The sequence below is a fragment of the Amphiura filiformis genome, unplaced genomic scaffold (assembly GCF_039555335.1).
Source record: "Amphiura filiformis unplaced genomic scaffold, Afil_fr2py scaffold_175, whole genome shotgun sequence".
In the NCBI taxonomy this organism is placed as follows: Eukaryota; Metazoa; Echinodermata; class Ophiuroidea; order Amphilepidida; family Amphiuridae; genus Amphiura; species Amphiura filiformis.
The window spans coordinates 22,070-47,901 of NW_027305639.1; the positions used below are offsets into that span (position 1 = coordinate 22,070).

At 35.4% G+C, this 25,832-nt stretch overlaps 1 protein-coding gene across 3 annotated transcripts in view; it reads left to right on the plus strand.

Annotated features, from left to right (window-relative positions):
• Positions 1-12,294: 12,294 nt before the first annotated feature.
• Positions 12,295-25,832, plus strand: part of LOC140145221 (uncharacterized) — a 28,773-nt gene continuing 15,235 nt past the window's right edge. For 2 of the 3 annotated variants that reach the window (XM_072166996.1, XM_072166994.1), the window contains exons 1-3: positions 12,295-12,805; positions 15,073-15,387; positions 24,541-24,767. In XM_072166996.1, the coding sequence (XP_072023097.1) occupies positions 24,542-24,767 (226 nt within the window). In that variant the 5' untranslated portion in view covers positions 12,295-12,805; positions 15,073-15,387; position 24,541. Of the gene's footprint in view, positions 12,806-15,072; positions 15,388-24,394; positions 24,768-25,832 lie in introns of those variants that run through there. The other variant, XM_072166995.1, reaches the window with a different exon arrangement.

A 25,832-nucleotide genomic window follows, 5' to 3' on the forward strand; every position in this document is an offset into this window, starting at 1 on the left:
TGAAAATTAGGCTGACGTAGAAGGTACACATGATTGAGAATTAGTTATTTTAAGTAGTCCGCATTCCTGAGCAAGCTATTATGTGAAATATTAAGGCATTTGAGTATAGGCCCAACCATAGCATGCCAGATGCAATATTTTATTCTGATGAACAGAGAATAATCTTGTTCAGTTTTATGTCACAAGTTCAGTTAGAAAGTGGACAATATTCTTACAGTATGTATAACACAGCAGTGGTTTCAAGTCAATAAAACCGGGTTGGGGGACCCTGCAAGCAAAGCCTACATGCCAAATATTGTTATTAATTTCATATGTTGACAACAGGAGTTACAGCGTGCAGAAAATGTATAATTTTGCTATGAGAGGATAGTTTGTAAATTGAATGTTTCAATGTAAGATGTTGCGTGATCCGTGTCCCAGGAACTTATCGACATACATGCATTACCAAATTTTCAGTCAAAATGAGTGGAAATACAGGAATACTGCATGGACTGCTTAAGACTTGCCCCTACTGGAAAATAGATACAATTTTTGGAAATAATATACTTTTTCCTTCAAATTGATTGAAAAAATTTAGTATCCTTTATATTATGGCATTGTGTTGTTATCATTATAGAATAAAAATTCCTTCAAAAGACAACAAAAAACATTAAAAATCCTGTTGACCCTGGCTGGAGAAAATTATAAACGACTGCAAATTAGTCTATGAGTAAATTGTAGGTCAATGAATTATGCAAACCACACAAAATAGCGTACGATACGTTAGGCGGTCTACTTGTTAATTACCCCATAGACCAACAGATCATTCCGTGTATCATAACAGTACAGGGTGTCTCAATAAAAATAGGCCCTCTGGGTTCTTGCTCGTAACTTGAGTTGCGTAAAATATAATGTAATATTTCTTGTATATTTTGAAAGCTCATAATATTCTTCATCGATGGTATCAATTTATTTCTGATTCAGTCATGTAAACTTGGGATAATCCCAATTACGTTACACGTCCCAAATTCGGTCCATTCCAATGGTAAAAGCATACACGTTTTTTAAATACAAAGCAATGCATATACAGTAGGTTCAATACCATTTCCGTTTATTATGATCAACACCTGGGGATCAATACGACATACTAGGATATAGTCAGACCAACGTAAGCAAAAAGAAAAGATAATTAATTTAAAAAAATTAACCTCAATTCTTCTGAACACGCATGTGTTCCTTTTATACACTTTTCATAAATAATTCCTGACTCAGTTAAATAAATTGCACACTGTTTTGTAATTAAAACATTCTGTGAGTTGTTTTGAAAAGTAAACTTTACTTTGTTATCATCATAAAAAGCGCCAAAGTTGTCAATATTTTAAATTGACTGTAATAAATTGTAATTTGGAATGAGATTGCACAACATATGAAATAAATGCATAATAAACAATTGCGTCTGCATTACAAATTGTGCAAGATTTAAATTGCGTTCAAAATTTGCTGCATAACACATAAATAAGTCATTTAACCAGTTTTCAGAAATATTAATAATTGACTGTGGGTGACTTTAAAAAGTCTCTCTGAGTTTATTTCTTCTGTTTTCTGAATTTGTTTGCCAAATAAATAGAGAGTTAGAACAGTTTCACCAATATCAATAAACACAAAATATAATGAAATAATGTCAGAAGTCTATCAGTTTCTTAGTCATTTTATCCATTAAAAAGACTCTCTGTATCTTTCTTTATTTGGATAGTCCATTATCTTTCTTTGGATATTATCACGAATATGTTGCAGCTCGGCCCTCCACTTGCTGGCCATTCATGTCCAAACATATCTGTGCTCGGACACGCATGTGAAGCACAGCACAATGCACATCCCTCGCTGTCTGTTCAGATGTTGGACTGCACAGTTGATGATCAGGCAAGTTATCTCCAGACCTAGCAACACTGGAAGTAATACTTCATTTATTTCTTCCATTCTAAACTACAATGCAGCACATTATTGTTTATGTGTATTGCCCCATTGGAAAGGTCCAAAAATGACTCTTTTGTGTAAGTCCAATTATCTCAGCGATGCATGAACGGATTTTGATGGTTTATGCACCATTTTGCAAAAGACACTCCATGGTTTTTGAATATTAACAAAAGTTTTAATTTTACTGTCGATATTTTAAGTTGACCCCCTCAATCCGCATGGCCTATTTTTATTGAGACACCCTGTATATCAACTACATGTAGGGGCAACCTTTTCAAAGTAAACAAGTGGGCCATTGCCTCTACTTTGCACTGATAAGGTTGTTTTTTTGATATGTGCTATGATTTAGATGTTACATATTTTTGAGAGGGTGCTACTTGTTGACATCATTTTCATGCATACTAGAATTTGCATAGACTTAAGACTTGCTCCTACTGACATTTAAATGCCATATTTGGAAAGACTGGATATTTTCCTTTCAGAAAATATATACTACTATTACCAGTACTTTTACTACTAGCGGTCACCCGTCTTTCGCGGTCAGGGTCTTTCGCGGTTAGTAAATTTTGTATATTTTGTGTACATGTAAATGTTTTATTTAATGTGATTAAGGGAGGTGTAATGAGCGAACCATGGTTTGGATTCCAGAGGGAGGGTGTCTGTAAGAGGCACAGCCATCAGAAAATGAATAACTGAGATCGCGCGCCAAATAAACTTACTGCAGTAATTTTCCAAGTCTTAAAAAAAATAGACATAGGTGGGGAATCGAACCCGGCACCTTCGGTTCTGAATCAACAGCTAGTATCACTAAGCCAACTTTCTACCTGCACTAAAACCTGTGATATTAATTCTTGATAATGTTTAACGGAAAAAATCAATACTAATGTACGATGTCATTCAAAATCAAATAGAAGTCCCACAACTAAAGTAGCAAACGATAAATCTGCTCACTCAATCATCAAATAATCAATCGAAAAATAAATAAATGAATAAATAAATAAATAGATAAATAAATAAATGTGTCCGGTCTCTCGAGCCCCAAAACGTCATTAGATAAATAAATAAATAAAATAAATAAATAAATAAATAAATAAATAAATAAATAAATAAATAAATAAATAAATAAATAAATAAATAAATAAATAAATAAATAAATAAATAATACAAAAAGAAATTATAAATTAGTTTTTCTAGGCCCTACGCTGGAAAAATAAAGCAGCATAAGAAAAGTAACAGACACATGGTTTCGAACAAGCGACGCTCAGAACAGCAACGAAGAAACGGGCCACAACGCCTTAGACCGCTCGGCCATAGAAGCACACAGTCCTCTCAATGTCAAAAAAATTTATTAACCTTTAACGTTACGCAATATTGGCACATGACACAGGCACATGTCTGTGGGTAAAGATACTGCATGATAGAAAGGCGTGCAAAGTGTCTATCCCTGAAGTTAATGGTCATTGATATGTTACCAATTCTTTGTATACCAGCCGTATACCAGCTACAGTCAACCTATACAAAGAAGTATATTATTAGGCGTTGACGCAATCATGAATGCGGGAAGTATAAACATAGTCGCCACTCGTGCACTTGTTTGAGTCCACAGGTATTCCGAAAACAGCCTTTAACCCTGAATTCAGAGGTCGAGTTTGGGTTGTTACATGCAAATTATATCATGAAAAAACACACCAAGAGGACTACGATACTTATTCAGAGCCAATCTGCATTCTGTTATTTACAAAAGCCGACGATCAAAGTAAAATTATAAAAGGAGCAAGACCAGATATCAACGTTAAATCACGGTAAGCCTAAAATCGCATCGAAAACGCCAAATGCAGTCACAAAATTTATAATATTACTAAATCACCACAACGAATTATAACGTAAATATGCAGAAAAAGAGTTGTATTAGCTAAATAACAAAGTATGTGCAAAAGATTTGTCTTTGGCATGTCAATTTTTTAAATATCGCCAAAAATATGAAATTTTGGAAAAACGCCCCAAAAATTAAAACAAACACAAACCTTCCAAAATAAATATATATATTAGCACTCAGCGGCCCAGTCACTACCTGTCGCTGTGATTTGGGGTAACTCGTTGCTTCCCTTCTCCAGATACCTGTACTTCAAGGTCGCTCATACCCCATGCCTTAATGGTATGAGAGGAGATTATCATTTAGAACTTAGAAGTATAATATTTAGTATCTTTTCCAAATAAATCAATGGCTTGAAATTGCAATTAGAGCACGATCGAAGCAAGTCTTCTTAATTGCCACCATATCATATCCACCGTGAGAAGTCTTGCCCCTGTGGGATGCTGGCCGCTCTGATATTTAAGATTTTTATGCATTTGTTTCTACAGTACTTTTTAGCCCATTTTGGACAAATTTGTTGTACCTTTTACCTAATTTTTTATCATTTTCATCCAAGTTTGTCCCCCACCTTGAAATGTACCTTGCTGCCCCCCTACTGCAAAAGTCCTGGCTACATCACTGAGCAGATGAACACAATTTTATTCATATCCCTCTTGGCCCCCTGTGGCCTGCTGGCTGATCTGATATTTTAGATTTCTATGCATTTGTTGTATTTTTTATTTGTTAGCCCATTTTGGATAAATTTTTCGACTCTTTAGCCCATTTAATGACAATTTGTGACAATTTGCCTCGCCCCCCCCCCCTCCCTCTCTCTCTCTCTCTCTCTCTCTCCTAGCTCTCTCTCTCTCTGAAAAAGTCCTGGCTACACCACTGTGCAGCTGAAACAATTTTATTCACATTTCCTTACACTCTATTTCATATAAAGTTATGATCATACATTATGCTGATAACATAGCACTACCACAAAGCAGAGTAGGCCTATTCATGGTGTGGTTTGGCAACCCTGATTAATTTGTCCTTCAAAAGTTTCACTTACAAACTAATTCAATAAACAAACACTCTACTGTTGACTATAGGTTCTCCATAAAAACACAGAATACATGCTAATATTGATAAATTAGTTGAATAAACAATAGATGTTAATTGAGTTTCTACTGTGTCATGTAATAGTTGAGAATACAGGCATACTTGTGTCATGTAATAGTTGAGACTACAGGCATAATATCCTCACACCAATGACAGGATAGAAGGCCTAATTCAGGCTATGTCAACATCAGTGTATTGTGTTGGCGTGAAAAGTTTTAGCATGCAGTGCGCTGCCAGTGCCTTTGAAACTAATTAACATAACATAATTTGACACCCATAACAGAAACAAAAACAAAATTGGACGTTTTATTGTGGTGCGGACAACTTTACTCTACGCAACGCAAAAATCCGTTTTCCGAAATAATGTAAAACGTAGAATTTTTTAGCCTTACCAATTCGAAAAACTCAGTAATTTATTATAGATGATATGGTCTATATAGCTTCCCGCCGTTTTCTATATAACTTATGAGTGTTTCAATGCAAAATTATGCGCGATCCTTGAAATTTACTGACGAAACGCAAAGGAACACCACTTCATGACACACGGCCAGCTGCATCCAAGTACTGTAATAACACCTTCAGCTACAATCAAAAGTCTGTGTAACCTTTGATTCAGAAATGAACATGTCATCATACATAACCTCCTTGTGGAAATCATTGAATTTCTCCTGTGGAATATCTCCAGAATTTGTTGTTATTTTTCTTACTTACATTAGTGAATTGCATGTAAAATTGTAAATTTGTGTGCACAGTTGTCATAAATTTAAGTAGTTCAGAGGTAGATTTTACTGGCCTCTATTTTTTGCCCAGTTATAGACATCATACAAGTCCAAATGATGCACACATGACAGACAACATGCATAAATTAGAGTGTCTTTATGGCTTTTCCCCTTAGTTTCTGGCCTTTAATATAGCCTCTCCCTCATTTCAAATACATAGTTTTGGTTTCTCTATTGTTCAGAAACCAAAAATCAAGGGATTAAAATGTGGAGATGAACTGGTATGCAATCATAACACTATTGTGCTGGGAGGACACAAGAGGGTATATATAATCAAAAGTATAATGGCCTATAACCATACGTATATAATAGCCTATTGTGCTAACATTTTCATTATCGATATCTATCAACGCGAGACGACTTTTGATGCTCTCTGCGTGGGTGGCACACTTCCATGACACCATAAAATTGCACCCAAGTTCTGAGATTCGTTTGATAAGTTATGCATAGACATCATGTGCATATATTGAGGGGTGGGGCACACCGACACCGCCTGGCTAATAATTATTTGGTGCAGAAGGACACTAAAATGAATACAGGGATCGATACCGTGAATTGCTATGCGATTTTGATATCAGGCGAAAATCTTCTGATACCGGGTTAGAAAATGATGAATATCTCCGTCATGATTTTTTTTCTCAAGAAACCAGATTTGGTCTCATAAACTTGGAAATACGTGTTGAACAGATATGATAGTCGCTAGAATGCGCTTTGAAAATTGGCCGTGCGCTTTGAACTCAAAATTTGACCATTTTATATTGCGTTGGTCCTGTTATGGACTACAGCGTGCAGCGTGTAGTACAGCTGCACTCACTGTAGGCAGTATAAAAGTCGATGACCATTGACCTCAATGGGGTATACAAGCTTAATCACGCACAACCAAGATCGATTACCCGGCTATTGTGAGTAGCCTTAGTTATGTCCCTCGACTAATTATTAGTTTAAAAGAGCTTTAAAGGTTTGAACCAAATGGCTAATCGTGGCTGTGGATTTAACCTACCATGGCGATTCCTGCCATGAAGATATAGGGTCGAAGACACTGTGTGGGGGTGGGGGTGTTTTGTTTATTTGTCTGAAATATAAACGATGCATGAAGATGATTTGATTATGAATTAGATTATTCCCCGGAAAGCACAACCCATACCTCTTACCTATGTTCCCTCCGCCACCTATATATAACCTCCTAAATCCCCCCTCCACACACTCGATATCGACTCTTCCCTATTATTCCACTCCACTCTTGAGCCCCCCTCTCCCCCTCCTTCCCTTCCCACTTCCAATGCTCTCTCCCCTCTGTTTCTCTTTCTCCCTTACCCTTACCCCTCCCCTCACACACACATACCCTCTTTCCCTGGCGATCTCTTCTATCTCTCGCTCTCTCTATTCTCCAATAAATAAATTGAATAAAAGTTAGTTTAAACCAGCTTTCTATGATATTGATCTTCCGTCATGCGACATGCACATAAATAGAGTTGTGTATAATAGTGTTTATAACACTGAAGTCATAATCTGTCAAATGCCTATTGTAATGTCTGTGGAAATATTTCGATGGTCTATATATTTTCACAGTGAAATCAACTTAGGCTAATTAAATAGTCTCAAGTCAATGCTTTCAAACTAAATCAATGCTTTCAAATGTAGACTGCTTTGTTCGACTTCTCTGCTCGTGAATATTGCACTCTGAAATTTAAACATTTCTTTTGTATACTTAGAGTAGGTAACTTCAAATCAAATAATTTTCTGATCCACACCACTTATAAGAAACTGAAACCAAAACCAAAACTGACTGACACAAATGTTCGGTTTTAAACAAAAGTTAGAAACAATGAGTTCGATATCTTATGATTCAAGTGGCTAGGCAGGATAATAGGAAACCACGTGACCAAAACCAAAACCAAAACTATATATTTGAAATGAGGCACTGTATGTGACTTCCGCTGTCCTATATTCGTCCTATATTCTAATTCAATATGCTCCTATATTATTCCCATCTTTTCGCCAGTGCTGACTTAAAGCCCTAAAACAGGCTTTAGGTGCACTGAGAGAGAAAGGAAGAGAGTATATTGGTTTTGTAATTCCATCAGGTATCAACAATTATCATCATCTAAAATTGAGGGAATACATGCCGTCCCAATAAAAACCTAACCATACTTGCTTATTTTTAGGTCGTCTGAAGGAAAAGACCTTATGGCATCACGAGTCGTGTGTCCATCTACAATTATGTAAGGGTTTTTGTTTTTGGTCTTGCATGAACAGTTCAAATGCTATTGCAACCAAACTTGGGCCGTAGCTGCTCTATGAGAACCTTATCCAGTGGTGTTCAAGGTCTTATATATGCTGAGGTCAAGGGTCATTTGAAGTCAACTTGTGTCAGTCAGTATGCGTGTCAATTATGTAAACGCTCTCTGGTCTCGCATGAACAGTTCAAAACCTATTGCAACCAATTGCAATTGGGTCATACATTGTAACTACTGCACTTTGTGAACCCTCGTCCATTGGTGGTGTTCAAGGTCATACACTTGAGGTCAAAGGTTATTTGAAGTCGACATGTATTAAATAGGCTGAAAATGCAAAATCTGGTCTCACACAGACAATTTACATCCAGTTGCAATACCCGAACATGTGCCAAATCTTCAAGGTCACCTAATAAGGTCAAAGTTCATTTGTGGTCAACTAGACTGAAAATAAAAAATCTGGTCTCTCATGAAAAGTTCACACCCAACCAAAATTAAACCAAAGCTGCTTTATATGAGCTTCTATGTAATGGTGGTGTTTAAGGTCATATACTGAGGTCAAAGGTCATTTGAGGTCAGCTTGTCAAATTGGATGAAAATGAAATAAAAATTCCTTTAAAAAAGGAATCGTGCCCAATGGGAGCTTTAACGTGATGTGCTGAAATTCAGGAGGGGGGCACTTTGGAGGTGACGCGTATGTAGGGAGACCCCCCTTTTTCACCATCGCTGTCAACCAAAGACCCCATTACCAGCACGTGCTCTAGTCGCCCAAAGCCCAGGCTATTAAGACCCCCTTTTTCACCATCGCTGTCACCAAAAAAACCCATTACCAGCACATGCTCTGTCACCCAAGCATATTTGTCCTTTAGATCTGACCTAGACCCTAATAATAATATTTCCATCTGAACAGCAACGAGTCATCTATCACTGATTTTCTAGGCTTCTTTTGGCTCTCACCCAAAGACCCATTAAAATATTCTCACCCAATGCCTCCTAATTTAGATCCAAATGGTCCCTCTCTCATCCAATGGCCCGAAGTTTTTGTACACTGATTTTTGCTCTCACAGAATGCCAAAAATCATGCTCTCAGGCTTGTAATGACCTTATACAGCCTGTCTCAAAAAAAATTGTGCAAGTGAAAAGCGCCCTCTTTGGCAATTAGAAAATACCGTTGTGACATAATGCTTACATCTCGTCAAGGGCACAGTCTTAGCTCTCAAATACCGTTTATTCTGTTCAATTTGCATGTTTTAATCTCGAGATATGCTTACTTAACAACGAAAGGGTAAAATCACAATTGTGCCACTTTTACTATAGGCATTGATAGGGAAGAGGACTGTACACCAATGATAGCATCAAGTTTATCGAGAATTCCTTCATGAAATCAAAAGAATGCATCAATTACACAACTATACAAGATTGTGTTTACTGTTTTATAATGATTCTCTTTTTTCACTTATGACAAATTAAAAGATAAATAAATATTTCACATTCTGCTGTAAAATTAAATACATGTGCATGTCGATGATTTTATATCTATCATGGTAAAGACAGTTTTCTTTGTCACTCAAGACACACAGATATTGCACACTTTTAGGTTAATGAACTAGACAAGTTCATGAAATTTGACAAATTAATGAAATTAGACAAACTAATGCACGTACGCGCGCTGATGTTGATGCATCTAATGCACGAGCCCCGATTGTGGGGGAGGGTGAATTAGAGTTAAATACATCAACATCAGCTATCATTGATTTACATGTAACAGCCCTATTCCCTAGTAAAAGTGGCACAAGTGTGATTTTACCCTTTCGTTGTTAACTAACCATATCTCGAGATTTAAAAAAGCAAATTGAACAGAACAAACGGTATTTGAGAGCTAAGACTGTGCCCTTGACGAAGATGTAAGCATTATGTCACAACGGTATTTTGTAATTGCCAATGAGGGCGCTTTTCACTTGCACAATTTTTTTTGAGACAGGCTGTATATTTTTATTTTGCTATCACCTGATGCCCCTCACTGGCCAGCCCAACACCTATATCCATTTCATATTGAAGTGCCACCCCCTGGGCTGAATTGTAACCATTTGGATACATTTTTTTTCTTTAAAACAATCATGTAACATTAGCATATTAAGCAAAGAAAGATTAGGAAAAGTAAAGCATTTTTATCGCAGTGAGAGAGGTGTAAACTTGTACTGCATGGGACGAAAGAGGGTTGGTTTCAAATAAAAAGGAATAAAGATCTCACCATTTCAGTTACTATTGTTAGGAAATCATGTTGTTGGGGTTGTTGGAGCAGAATTATTTTATTTAAAATATAGGTTTGTTAAGGATTGTTTTCCAAGTGGACATGTTATGATAACTATAACTGTCGGTTGTAATAATGGTTATTGATTTAATGGAAAGTCGCAGTGGATATCAGGTTTTAAGAGCATTTGAACTTGTTTAACATGCTTAAAGCGACACAAAAGTCACAGTGTATTGGGTGTTTTTATTAACCCAATAATTTTGGTCATAAATTGGATTGCTACATCCAATTTACTTAACCTCACTTAAGGCATTCGCGCATTTCTGACTCATTATTTCCCGCCAATTTACTAAGCTGTCTTGAGCCGTGTGACTTTTTAGAGTTGAAAAGAGTGAAACAAATCAAGCAAAAATACGAGTAAAATTACCAAGTTGTATTTTATCAGTTTCAAGTGAAAGAATACATCTTAGTGTTGATAAATATCAAGAAATCTCAAATTCGGGCGTGAACGAATGTGTCTTCCATTACTCTGACCTTAATGTATGTACATAGGCTACTTACCATGGCTGTTGCCAATCTTGTCTGGCTTTATATAAATAAGATAAGCATGATATGACTGAACACTATGTTTTATTGGGACAGTCTGGATTCTGGAAGTGTCAGTATATATGTGACCTACTCCCACAAATCCAGACATATAAAAATGAACTGTACCCAACTTCAAAAATTAAAATAAAATACTTACCGACATTTTAAAATAATTTGTGCTTGTAAGCTGTAACAGGATATTATGGTTTCTATTATTGGTGAAAAAATCATGTCTTTACCTCTAATGGTTTTGAAGAAATAAACACTCTTCGAAAACACACCAAGCTGTAAGAGGGTAGTAGTCTATGTTTCCTATCATTGGTGAAAAAAATCAGGTCTCAATTACGAGTGTATGGCTATATGCACCAGCACCATTTCTATTTGAATTCAAATTTCCCTCTACAATTTCAAGTCAACGGGTCCTTTGTTCTCAATGTATTATTTAATATATATGTAATCTTTGCAAACCTGATATTGTAATTGAATATCAATATTATTGATTTAATAATGCGAAATAACATTTGTCTTGGTTTTGCTGTACATGTACGTAGTCATGGTAGTTGCAGTTTGTTACTGCAGTAAAGAACACGGATAAACATAGTCCGTGTGTTGGTCTAAAAATGGGATGATAACTTGAAAATGCAATATCTTCTGACTAAAACCACTTATTATCAAAATTCAAAATTTCTACTACAGAACACTTATCACTGCTCTCTACGATAGTTTTTTGATATGTACAATCTCCGCAAATAATGTAAAAAAATTGGGTGAAGTCGGGTACAGTTCATTTTTGAAATTGAGTTTTTGATGTCATCATTTAGTTCATTTGATACCAAAATATGTTTCTGGGACACGTGGTCCTCATGCTACTGTCTTTAAACGGGACGAGGAGAAGCAACACATAAAGAAAAGGCAAATGCAAGAAAAATGGCTTTTAAGTTGTAGAATGACATGCTAAAAGACTTTGTTTGGCTCAGAAAATGCTATTGCTTTACAGTTTACACATAGAAGAATAGTTTGTTTTCAATGGTAGGTTAAAGTAAACATACTAACCCTAACACTAAACCCTGCTTTTTGATATTGGAAGATCCGAAAAAGGAGAGAAGGAAAAGAATTTTGCACTTGGCACCCCGGGATTCGAACCTTTGATACCCGCATGCCAACCACATGATCGCGTGCTGGTAGCAACACGGGTTATCGCTGCCCGGCCAGTAATTACGTGAGCATATAACACTTGGGATTCATGCATGCGTGGAATTTTTCATTGTGGTATTTTGTGGTATTTTTGGGTGTTATGGTTAAGGAATAAAAAAATATTAAAACCTGAAAAACGAAATTTTAAGGTTTTTCACCTCAACTTTGACTCGCTGTATCTTAAAATGGCTGAGTGCGACTTATGGCGGGTTTCCATAGAGCGGGTCACATATACATGAATGTGGAATCTGTAATATGAAGCATTCTGTTTAATGGAAACTACATTAAAACATTCATAACTACAATTTCACTTTATCTTTTGAAATAGATTGATCCACCAACTATAATGGAGATGTCTGATGAAGACTTAGCCCAATTCATACCTAGATTTGGTGATCGGATAGCGGCCAGGGTTGCTGTAGCCAAAAAGTCTGGAAGTAAGAACGCCCTAATCGAGAAGCTCCGCTACAAGAAACTGAAAAAAGATGATATGAAAGTGAACAAAAATCCAACAAAAGCAGATCGTGCATTTGCACTTGGATTGAAACTAAAAGATAACACTGATGATGGTGGCTTTCGAGCAGTTAGAGAGTCAAGAGGAGGAGGTGTCAGAAATCTCAAACAAAAGAAAACCACCACTGTGGCTGAAATTAAGAACATAGCTACATGCCTTTTTTTTCCAGAAGGTAATAACAAGCTGGGAAGGGAAGAGGACTTCCAACTGTCGTTACGAGATTTGAATGATCGCATACTCCCGGACGATATTACATTAAACGATGTGTACGAGCAAACACACTTCAGACTCTTACGTTTATATTTATGTCTGGAAACAAGAGGAGTCATGCAGGTAAGATCTTTACAAGATGACATATCATAGAGGTTCATTAACAAACACACTTCAAACTGCTAAGGTTATGTCTGTGTCTTGAAAAGACCACAGGAGTCATGCAGGTAAGATCTTTACAAGATGACATAACATTTAGGTTCATCAACAAACACAATTCAAACTGCTAAGGTTATATCTCTGTCTTGAAAAGACCACAGGAGTCATGCAGGTAAGATCTTACAAGATGACATAACATTTAGGTTCATCAACAAACACAATTCATACTGCTAAGGTTATGTCTGTGTCTTGAAAAGACCACAGGAGTCATGCAGGTAAGATCTTTACAAGATGACATAACATTTAGGTTCATCAACAAACACAATTTAAACTGCTAAGGGAGGCATGCGGGTAAGATCATTAATTTGTCAAAGGCGGAAAAAACCTCTTTTACAGTCTTGACTGACCCTGATTTACTGATTTTAGAATTTTAGGAAAAACAATAATTTGCTAAGTACGTGCATCTACAATCAATTTTGTTGTTTTATTTTTTGACCAAATGTGGATTGAGATTGACAAGAATTGTTGTATGCATGTGAACTCAGCTGTTTTGCGCAAAAACATGGGTCGCATGGAAGAACATAGGATACCTTAAAACATCCACTGAATGAGTAACCCAGGCAAAAGAAGAAATAAATCAAACAAACAAACAAAAGTATTGACATCGTTTTTGGAAATTTATTGACATAGTTTTGACATACACTTTTAACCAATTAGATTACAGGAATCCATGATGTATATAATATAAAATATTAGACACGTCAGGATTCAAAGCTGGGCAACCTTGAGATAAAAAAAAAGCCTGGGCCTGCTTAATATATGCCTTGCATGATCATTATATTAATATGAAGAAGACTACCTCAGTTTGGTCTTACTATAAAGCCTCTTTAATTGGACACCAAAAACAGGTATATATCCATAGATGCTAACTGATTTTATAACTGATTGAGCTAGCAAACTCCTAGGGTGGAGGAAGTGTGGACATGGTTTCATACAAACTCTGTGGAAATACTGTCCAGAACAGTTGATGTTAATGTTGAATTAAAAACTAAAAACCATGATTATTTGGTGACAATTTTAATGGCAATCATTGTAGCAACTAAATAATTATCTAATTTTTGTATTTCATATTCATCAGTTAGACTAGCGAGCAATTATATGGGCCTGAAATGTCTTTCCTCAAGACCTGTGTGTAGAACACTCAATTTCAAAAGTCCAAAAATGTTAATGCAGGAGACAATTTGTATTCCTTCTACTTTGTAATGATAATTTGTACATTTATGACTTTTAAAAAGCAGTTACTTTAAAGTATTGAATAAGCTAATTAGAGTTTATCCATTCTTTGAATAATTAATTACTCATAATTATGGAGAAAATTTTGATCACCCTGGATACCTATTTTTTTACCGTACACCACACCCTATTTATACTTAATATCTTTATGTCACCGTTATACCAAATGAATAATATTATTGGGAATACTACATGGTGAATACTAAGCCATGCAAAGGTGAAAATAAGCAAACTATGGGACTTGTTTCAGGCTCATATTATATAGTTGCATACTATAGCCCATTCAGATTAAAAATCACAACACCAAGCTACACATTTTGTCCTGAACTGTAGCTTGTCACCATACAGTCTATATACATATATTAAAAGGGCCTACTTTTCTCAAAAAAAGTTGAGATTTCTATATCACTGAAAACCTGGCTACATAATGTTTATGTACAAAATATTTCTTGCAGATTAATTTGTTTAGCAAAGATATCGTGAAATTTGAATTACAATGCGTTGTAATTTCGTTCTGGTATATACATGTACCAGAACAAAATTACAATGCATTGTCTATGGAGTAGTGTAATACACATAATCATGCATAACTGGCAAACACAAAATCGGAACAACTAAAATTTTGGGAACAAGCTTTTTTTCGTGGATATGGACTGAACATGTCATAAAAAGAGGATGCTAGGATCCTCATTTAAGATACTCGATAAATTATATGAATGGTGAACCAAAGGTCAGAATTTGAGTTATTAATGTTGAAAGTAGAATAACTGAACTGTGCCATTAGATATTAGACCATTTTGACTTAAATTCTGACTTGGACTCACCTGACTAATTTCAGGTGAGCCAGGACTTTTTTTTCCAAACTGAGCACTTATTTTCACCTTGAAGACATGTACATGACCAAAATTTAACTTCAAAACTTATTTACATCATCACAGGAGAAGGAGGAGGGTGTGGTGCCAAATCTTGAAGCACTTGGGGTAATGGGGAAAAGCGTGATGCGCCCACCATCGCCAAAGGGTATTTTCGCAAAAGTTGAAACCATGTGTTTGAAAAGTGGCCATCAAGTACAATGGAGTAAAGCAGATTTCATCACAATCAAGTTACAGCCTCAACCATTTGCACGAGGGGGCATGCGGAATGCCTACCGCTGTCAAGTTGTCCATGCAGAAGATGATGCATCCATTCAAGAGGGACAGTATGTTGCCAAGCGAATTATAGGAGAGGGAGATAATCCCAGAATTTTAAGAAAGGTATGTTTGTGGAACTTTTTACAACTGTTCATTTGCTTTTCACTTAAGGGCTCTAGTGTGAGCGTTTTGACAGTATTTTTACATCAGCACATCAGACATAATGAATTCAGAGATGCCAACCCAAATTTGGCAACCTTCCTATTTCTGGCAAGTTTGTGCCCTTGAAGTTGCATGTAATTTTAATAACCTCCCTATTTTTTGTTTTAATCCCCCAGGGCTATTTTCTGGATGTTAATGTTGGCATCTGTGCGAATTGCATTCTAAATACACAGAATATACTGATGTCAAATAATTTTTATTTTTTTAAATTTGCGATATAATACAAATTTTATTTTGATGTATAACAGTCCTTGAAAAAGACCGAAAATTTTTTGGTATTTTTTTTGGAAAAAATCCATATCTTCAATACGAAAGGTCAAAATTTTCAATTGATCGTCGGCTTTCCATCCGAGCTACATGCACTTTAAGTACATATCACTGGATTTATAAAGTTTACTTCAAGCATTGTTTTAAGATATCAAAAATATCAATTTTTAATCATGTGCAAAAAATTGTGTATTATATCGCAAATTTCAGAATATCAAAATTATTTAATATCAGGAGGACATTATTCGTATTCAGAATACAATTTGATATGTCTGAGTGATGTGCTCTCATTAGGAGTGAGCTATATAGAGGTCATATTTAGTTTTGCTCCGTTAACAGTTTTTTTGTATTCCATTTGGCCCATCTCACCATGAAATGATAGAATTTTTGGATATAGACCCAACAGTGTGCAGTGCCCCCAAGTGTCACCATATTTTATACTGTGAAATGGGTGCAAAATCCTGCAAAGTATTTTTTTTTTGTATTTTGATGAGATTTGGTTGTCTAAATATATGTAAATGAGGTCAAAATACCAATTTATGAAAGTTCCAAGAAAATTGGATATTGCGGTTTTGTAAAAATTGATGATAAAGAGAAAAATTGAGCGCGAGGGTGCTTTTTAAGATTTTGCACAAGTTTTCGTCAAATTTTTATTTTGCGAAATTTGAGTATTCTATCATGTTTATTTTGTAGTGCCCGTTTGAATGTATTTTCAATGCTCCTATTCAAATGCCTTGCGGTCAACACACTTTTCTCCCATAGCGTTCAATGTAACACTGGTAACTCTAAAGGAAAAAGTCATCCTTCTTTTAATACCGTACCCTGGTTGAATGGGAAATTAGGTTTGGCTGACAATAGGAAACACTCAAAAGAAGGACCAAAACAAGCTCAAATTAAGACCAAAATAATCAGTCAATAGAGTCACAATAGGATGAAGTACTTACTCAAGAGGGCACTCCGAGTGAAGTGGTTGGAGTAAATTTGGCTTGTATTAGTCTTTGAGATGATTCAGATTCAGCTTATTTTGGTCTTACTTTTGAGCATGTTTTGAGTGTTTTTTATTGTCAGCCAAACCTAATTCCCCATTAAAACTGAAAAATTTCAAGGACGATTTTTCCAATTTAAGACACTGTGTGTGTTAGCAGTGTAAGCATAACCGTAGCTCCTGAAAAGTGCCCTCGCTCTCAATTTTGACCTTAAATGTTGATTTTCACGAAAACACAACATCCAATTTTCATGGAACTTTTAAGAATTGATATTTTGACTTAAATAATCTGAAGGATTTTGCACCATAATTCACTCATTTCACTAGATAAAGTATGGTGACGCTTGAGGGCGCTGCACACTTTTTTGTTCGGTCTATATCCAAAAATGTTGTCATTTTATGTTGAGATAATAGGTCAAGTGGAATAGAAAAAAACTGTCAACAGATAAAAACAACCAAAAAAGCATTTTTGAGGCCCATAAAGTCTGCTATTATTCTCATGTCCCATAGAAAATACTGCCCAAAACGCTCATACCAATTTTCAACTCAAAACCAACATGTAAAGAACAGGTAAGTTCCTGTTAAGCTCTTCCCACTGCTCAGTGTTTTAGGGTCATATAATTGTATTTCCTAATCTGTGTTCCAGGTATTTACCTCCCTTTTGACAAACAATTCCATATATTCCTCGCCATAGCTTGGATATTCACATTCCTATCACCAGTACAGTCTGAGCAGAAAACACTATTAAAATTCAATGCGCTATCATTTGGAATTTATTTAACTCCTAAATGTAACAAAATGGGGACGACGGTCCCAGATCGTCCAAAGATATGAGACAATTATTTTTTTTTTCAGCCTATTTTGTAAGTTGACCTCAAATGACCTCTGACCTTAGTGTGATCTTGACGACCACTATTTCCTTTGGATGACCTAACAATCCTTCACTGACCAATAAAAGCATATCCTAGACAAAGTCACCTAACTAGTGGCTTAAAGTGTGTAGTGATGCCGTGATCGGGATAGATCCTCTTTTAATTTCTCCGAAACATCCCCAGTGTAATGTTTGTTGGAGAACATTTTGATAGGCCATTTTAATGTACAAACTTGGTAAAAGAAAAAAATGTGTACATTTTTTCAATGTCATTTCAAAGTCATCAGGACCATGGAAGTACTTCCATGCTAGGGCCAAATCAGTACAAGTATTGTTCTGGTGAACGCGAAAGCAGGTGAGACTTGTTGCTCAAATATCTTTTCTCAATCATTTGATTTAAGTAGGAAGTTCAGGATTTTGTTTTTACAGGGTAGAATAATGTTTGTATGCATATACATGTGTAAGTCCAATTTGCTTTCCTATTAAATTCATTTGAACTTACATTGAAGTGTTTTCCTCTAACAGGACATACAAACACAGGAAGTTGTGCGTGACATGATGGAACAGTTTGAGAAGTTATGCCAGAGCAAGAAAATAGCAGGACCCATGTTAAGGTCTCAATATGGATTTAACTTTTTAATTTAGCTGTTTTAAATGGCCATATTGCTTTTTGTTTCTGCCATCAGAAAGCCATTTTTGGCTGCATGCAATCTGTCATGATCATATTGTTATAACATGCTATAATAGATCTGTAAATGCTGTTAGTGTTTTATAATTACCAGTTAATTAACATGATAAAGTACCGTAATTTCACAACATCATATTTTACTGGTAAAATATTGTAAATACCTTGTTTGGTGATTTTTATTCTATCTTCTGTCGAAAAGACACCAAAATTTAAGAAATCGTTCCATGTACTTTTTTTCAACCAAAGGTTTGTTTTTTTGGTTAGACGAGAGTAGTCAGCTGTTATGAATTAGTCGAATCTTGGTTTCCTGTGATAAAGTACCGGTAATTTCAGAACATCATATTTTACTGGTAAAATATTGTAATACTTTAACCTTATTTGGTTTTCCATCTTCTCTTCAAAAGACACCAAAATTTATAGAAATCGTTCCTTGTACTTTTTTTCAGCCAAAAGTTTCATTTTTGGTTAGGCGAGATAGAGTAGTCAGCTATAATCGAAGTATCATGTGAATAGTAATGACCTTGGGCGAAAATTAGGCTTGACAAAGAATTCAAATATCTAGGCAGAAAGGAAAGCAAAAACTTTGCTGTTCATCATCTTCATCTCCCGATTCCCGCAAAACCTCAAGGGATAAAAACCATGTTCAGATATTTTTTTGAGTTGAATGACCATATGACTACTCTAGATTAATAACTTTATTCCTAGCAATTATATTAATGATGTTCAAATTATTTTCAGTATGTCATAATTTACTTTATTTAATTTTAAAAGGGCATTTTGTGAGCCACAGCATCATCCCCCCACTTTTCTCAAAAAAAGTTGAGATTTTTATATCACTGGAAAGCTCTGACTACATAAATCATATAAATTATGATAATGTTTGTGTACAAAAAATTCTTGCAGACTAATTCGTTTAGCAAAGATATCGTGAAATTTGAATTTCGTTCTGGAATACCAGAACAACATTACAATACATTGTCTATGGAGCAGTGTAATACACATAATCATGCAGAACTCGCAAACGCAAAATCGGAATCAACTTAAATTTTGGGAATAAGCTATAATGATAGGATCACAAAATGCTCCTTAATACCATATTTTACCAGTTATTATCATTGCTGATTTACTGTTTTATTAACAACTGTTTTAATTCACAAGTTAATTAATAATAAGTTTTATATAATGGCATCGGCTGGCATTATATAAATTGACAGTTAAATGTGGGGGATTTTTATTTAACTTCATTGGTGTGACCATTGGAATTAGGTTTCTCCAAGGTACTCAGAACTTTGGAATCTAAGCCTCAAAGGTCACTTAGTTAAGAACCCGATTAAGAAACTTGCTAACAAGTAAAAGTTCAGGTGATGACTATGAAATGAGCACCATATGGATGTAGGGTGTGTGTGTGGATGTGTGAGACAACAATGTCAACCCAATATCTGACAATTTCTCCCACATGGAATTTATGGACTTCGACACATGGGTACAATGTGACGTCAATTGATGTGAGGTCAAAGGTCTTTTAAGGATCATTATTTTTTAAAGATAATTTTCTTCACAAACTTTGTAATCGGCTTGTTTGTTCGGGTTATATAAGGCGGAAATTATTCGGCTTTTGTTACTGCGCAAGTCAATTAAGTCCCAACTCACGCTTGTGTAAATTCACATAAGCGTGCACCAGTCACGCATTACACAACGCACAACTAGCGTAAGCATTGCGCTCAACTGCGTGCATGACATTCTATATCAATGCACGGTGTTACAAGTCTTATTTTTTTCTGCCTAATATAAACCGAACAAACTTTAATCTTGTATTCCAGCAGGATATCATTTTATGCACCTCATAATTTACTAGTTATAATCATAGGTTAATGAACGCTTATTACTTGTTGGGAGAGAAATTAAGAAAATAATGCACATGCGCTGATGTTGATGCGTCTAATGCATGAGCCCCAAGGGGGAGTACAATGGACGCATCAACATCAGCACAAGTGCATTGTGCTGTCTAATTTCTCGAGGAATAAGACAGTAATACACATTTATTGACCTATTTCATACACAAGAAGAAAAATAAAATTTGCTGTTTTTTATAACAAATTATCACTAAACATATTGGAAAATATAACAAAATATAAAAGCATCAACCCGCCCGAAAAATGAATCAATCCTATGTGATGCAAATGTAGTGGAAACCAGCGTTGGAAATAGCTGGTATCGCGTAGCAAAATGGTACACAATTTTATCAATTTGCGACACAATTTTGGAGTTGAGTAGCATATTTATGCCATTTAATACACACTGAAGTATGTGACCAGGCCTGCATTAGGGGTAGTTCTAACCGGACACTAGTATACCAAATGGTATATTTTGATACAAGTCTCATATTCTAAAGCAGTCTGCCACAGTCTGCATAATGTAAGATCCGCTTTTTTGGGTCCACATTTCTGCACTTTCTTTTCATTTCAGCCTGTTTTCGGCCTTTCTAGCCTAATTTCACACGCTTTTTCATGCTTTTTCAAACTTTTCAGGTTTTTTCATGGATGGCCATTCTCACGCCTGTTAACACAATTTATTATAGGCCTACAATAATAGGAAAAACATGACAACGAAAGGATTTATGGACCGTCATTTCACCCATTTTCGGCTTTTTCAACTCTTCAAACTTAAATTTTACATATTATTAGTGCCAAAATGATCCACCAAATCGCTTCAATTCTGAGGGGGGACATCCCCCTGTGTAGTTGATAAACAAATGAACACTTTCACTTCTGCTCTCGACATTTGCCAATTTATGTTTAACACAATTTATAGGCCTACCATAATAGTGAAAACTTGCCCTCCACGAATGGCTCTATGGACTGCCCATTTCAAAAATTTTACACATTGATAGTGCCAAAATGGTTCACCAAATCGCTTCAATTAGGTCTTCATTTTGCAGAACTTTCTTACTTCTCATGGCATTTTTTACATTTTATTATTTTCTTCTAAAATTGCCCATCTGACTGCTCTAGATCCGCTACTACTCAAAACACACACATTGTTAAAAATGTCTTGAAAAATAAGATTATAAAAATACCCCTTGGGGATATAATACCTCAAATTACTACATTTATTGTCAAATCGAAATTGTCCTGAGTTGGTTAGATATAAAAATGGATAATTTAATTATATGTTGATTTTGATAGGATATATGCGACATGATCTGCTCCATATAGGGGCCAAAGGAGGCATTTTTGAAAATTGAGTTACCGTACTATAATTATTACCGTATACAAACAATAGGCTATCATACACTGAAAACACCAAATGTATAGCATACTTGTACTTTGCTATAAAGTTCTGAAGCTTTTTAAAAAGATGTGTATTTTGTTATGTATTGTATTGTTTTTTAATCCATTTTATTGCCTTTATCTCCCTTTCAAATTTGCTGCCTTTGGCCCCCATAGACCAAATTGTGTCACACATTTTTAACGTTAAAAAGTGAGCTGTTGTAAACTGCTTATCTACAAAAATATTCTGTTAAGGGGGTACTACACCCCTGTGGTAAATTTTTGACTATTTTTGCATTTTTCTCAAAAAATGATAAAACACTGGTAACAAATGTTATGTACAGCCTGTCTCAAAAGAAATTGTGCAAGTGAAAAGCGACCTCTTAGGCAATTAGAAAATACCGTTGTGACATGATGCTTACATCAACGTCAAGGGCATAGTCTTAGCTCTTAAATGCTGTTTGTTCCGTTCAATTTGCTTGTTTCAATCTCGAGATATGTTTATTTAACAACGAAAGGGCAAAGTCATAATTGTGCCACTTTTACTAGGGAAGAGAGCTGTACATCAATGATAGCTGAAGTTTGTGCGTCTAATGCATTCCCCCTCCGGGGCTCGTGCATTAGACGCATTATTCGCATCAACATAAGCGTGTGTGCTAATTCTCTCCCAACAAGTAATATAAACCTATAAAGTCCGTATGCACAAAAGAGTTAGACCGGGTCTTAACGCGGCTATTAGACATGGTTTCTTGCGCAAAATTGAGTTTTTTTGATAAGTTTGTACTTTGCTTTGTTTTTTATAAATACAAGGAATGAAAATCCAGATTTGTAAACTCCAACTGCAATATTTTAAGGATTTTATTTCACTATTCCACTCGTATTTGAAATTGAAAAGGAAAGAAAATCTTTGTTGTACCATCCAGGGTACACGCGCGCAACAACGCATCGCGTTGCGTATCACGGAATTTGTTAACGCACAAATACGCTACGCATACGCAACGCTTATCTGCATGCGCGCCGCATCTTATGGAAGCATCACGGAAGCACTGATTTCAAAAAAACCTAGCGGTCAAATGGCTCCGTTTTAGCTGATAAAATGTGGGTTTTTTCAAGTTCTTTCCCCCGATTTAAATATCAAGTTATGAATTAATTTCGCTCAAACTTCTCAAGGGGCTGTGGATTTACCCGATGTTCACGTAATATAAGGTAGAAAAACGAAAACTGCCGCGTTCTCCTGTAAGATTCGATGAAAGTGCAAAATGTGACCACTTTAAACTTCAACGGCCATTATTTCAATGTTCATTTTCTCGGTAAAATGACGATTTAGGTACACAATAACTCAATAAATACAGCATCTATAGGTGAGCAAATATGATCATCGTAAAAAGCATGATCGACTCAAAAAACGGTTTTCTCATTTTTTTATATTTTGGTCTATTTCCGATTTTAGGCATCATTTTGTGCAATAGGCGTTTGTGAATTTTAAAAAGTTCAATTTGATGCCTTGGTCAATATCTCAAAAATTAAGACCAATATCAAAAAAATAAAGATTGAGCTAAAAACAAAATAAAATATTTTGGAAAGAGTGTTTTTTGGTTATGATGTACCTAACAAATATTGCCAAAAACTCACTTTTTGTGATTTTCTTCATAATTGTTGTTTTTACCCCAAATCTGTATTTATATTAAGATTTATTGATGTCTTGCCTTTATAAAAATGTATACTTTTATATATCTTGCGCGAATAATTACAAAGTTATTGCACTTTTACTACATGCATGTCTGAGAGTACACAGCCTCCTTAAGGTATACCTGTTCTATAAAGTGGAATTTAGTACTATGAAAAAGGACATTTTCCTTTACATTTGCTTTTAAGTTATTTTGTATTATTTTTGAACGTTGCATTACAATCTTTAGAATGTGCTAGCTACTCTAGGAAATAATAGTAAAGGACCATTCCTGATAGAACTTACATGTAATTCCAGCTAGACCAGGTCTAACTTTAGACCCTGTCTCACTCTTTTTTGTGCATACGGACCTTAGTGTGCAATGTTACTAAGAGAACAGTATTACCATGATAAAATCATTGACGTGCACATGTATTTAAATTTACAGCAGAATGTGAAATATTTATTCTTTTAATCTGTAGAAAAAGGGAATCATTATTCCTGCATTATGATAAAATAGTAATAACAGTAAAAAAATGTATTGTGTAATTGATGCATTCTTTTGATTTCACGAAGGAACCCTTGATAAACTTGATGCTATTACTGATTTACATGTAAAGCCCTCTCCCCTAGTAAAAGTGGCACAAATGTGATTTTACCCTTTCGTCGTTAACTAAGCATATCTCGAGATTAAAACAAGCACATTGAACAGAACAAACGGCATTTGAGAGCTAAGACTACACCCTTGACGTTGATGTAAGCATCATGTCACAACAGTATTTTCTAATTGCCAAAGAGGGCGCTTTTCACTTGCACAATTTTTTTTGAGACAGGCTGTATATTATTGGGGCAAGGAAGCCAATTACTACACTGAAATTTCAGTGACTCAAGACAAACGGTCCAGTTTTTATGATAGGAAACAAGGTACACCCTAGCGGTACCTTATTTCTTATCATAAATAACAAACTGCTTGTCTTGGGTCACTAAAATTCCAGTTTAGTAATTGAATCCCTTGCCCCTATAATATACAGAACTTTTGTTACCACTGTGTTATTAGTTTTTTGAGAAAAATGCAAAAATAGACACAAATTTATCGAGGGGTGTAGTACCCCCTTAAGTAAAATGTCAAAGTTTAGGGGCCAGAGCTTTCAATCCTAGCAGGATCTTTATCAAAGGCCCTATGATCGAAAGCTCAGGCCTCTAAACCTTTGAAATCACACATATTTAGTAATTTCACGTAGCTTGTAAAACATTATACTTCCATGGCATCATTCAACATGGTTTATGTAATATACATGCACATTTCAGAATGGTACCTGTTTACCTACTAACACTCTTAGACTCGAGCCAAGACGATGATTGGAATACATTTTCATTAGAAGAATATATTGATGGCGAATTCAGAAAAGTATTGAACAACACTGGCGATGTCACAGAAAATTATACAATCGATGACTCGGCATCAAAAATGCTGGCCTTCGCACACTTTACGCACCAGAAATACAATGCACAAGCAATGGCTTGTGATCTACAAGGTAATACTGTTTAGTGTTTACTTTAAATGTTGTTCTCTTCTGTCAGTTGCATTATTTGTCAGTGACCAAAGTTCAAATAAGAAAATTGTGACTTTGCATGTAATGTACACAATATAATGTGAGCGATCACAAGAAACCTCTAGCAATCTATGGGTATTAAAGCCATAATTATAATGTATGATCTTTAAACAGGAAAATGATTAATTCTTTTCAAACCTGATGCTTTGTCATAATATATATTGTAATGTTTACACAAGCCCTATAGCTTGTACCCTGAGACCATATTTAGGTATTATGGTCTCAGCTTGTACCTAAATGGAATCAGCCAAATTTGTTGTGTTTGTCAGGTAAACAGAGCAATTTCGACATAAAGTCATAATTTTTTTATTACGACTTTAAATCCCCGGCATAGAACTCCATGTTAAACAACCAAAATAGCGAGAGGGGTTTCTTTCACTTTACCTAATTATTTATTCTTAAAATGGGCAGTAACCCTTCCCAACAGTGATTTCTAAAATTATTGATGTATTTTGGGTAAAGAATAACAAAATTAAATTTGGATTGAAGTTAAGGCCATCGTGTTGTGCCCTTGAGTAAGGCACTTTATCTCGATTACTCCTCTCCATCCAGGTGATTAAATGGGTACCGGCATTCTTAAGGGTAGAGCGAGGTATTGTTGGTCGAAGCAACCTAAAAAATCGATTTTATTATCTAGATCAATATATTATTGAAAATTAACACCTTGATACTTTGCAAAAGTTCATTCTACAAATCGTATACTTTGCAAACTTGCTTAATTTATTGTTGTTAATGAGTTATGTACGTTTTACAAAAGTGTTGTTGTTTCAGACCTCTTTACAACGTAACTCAAGAACTGCAGCACCCCCTTCTCTCCTCTTTTGTTCCTCCTTTCCTTTCCGATAGCCAAAAACCATGTTTAGTGTTACGGTTAACTGCTCCACGTAAGATCAATAAGCATTGAAAAAATAAATCATAACTCATGCTTTTTGATGAAAAAGCACAAGTCATCCTTCAGAAGACTACCACATGTTGAACAACATGGTT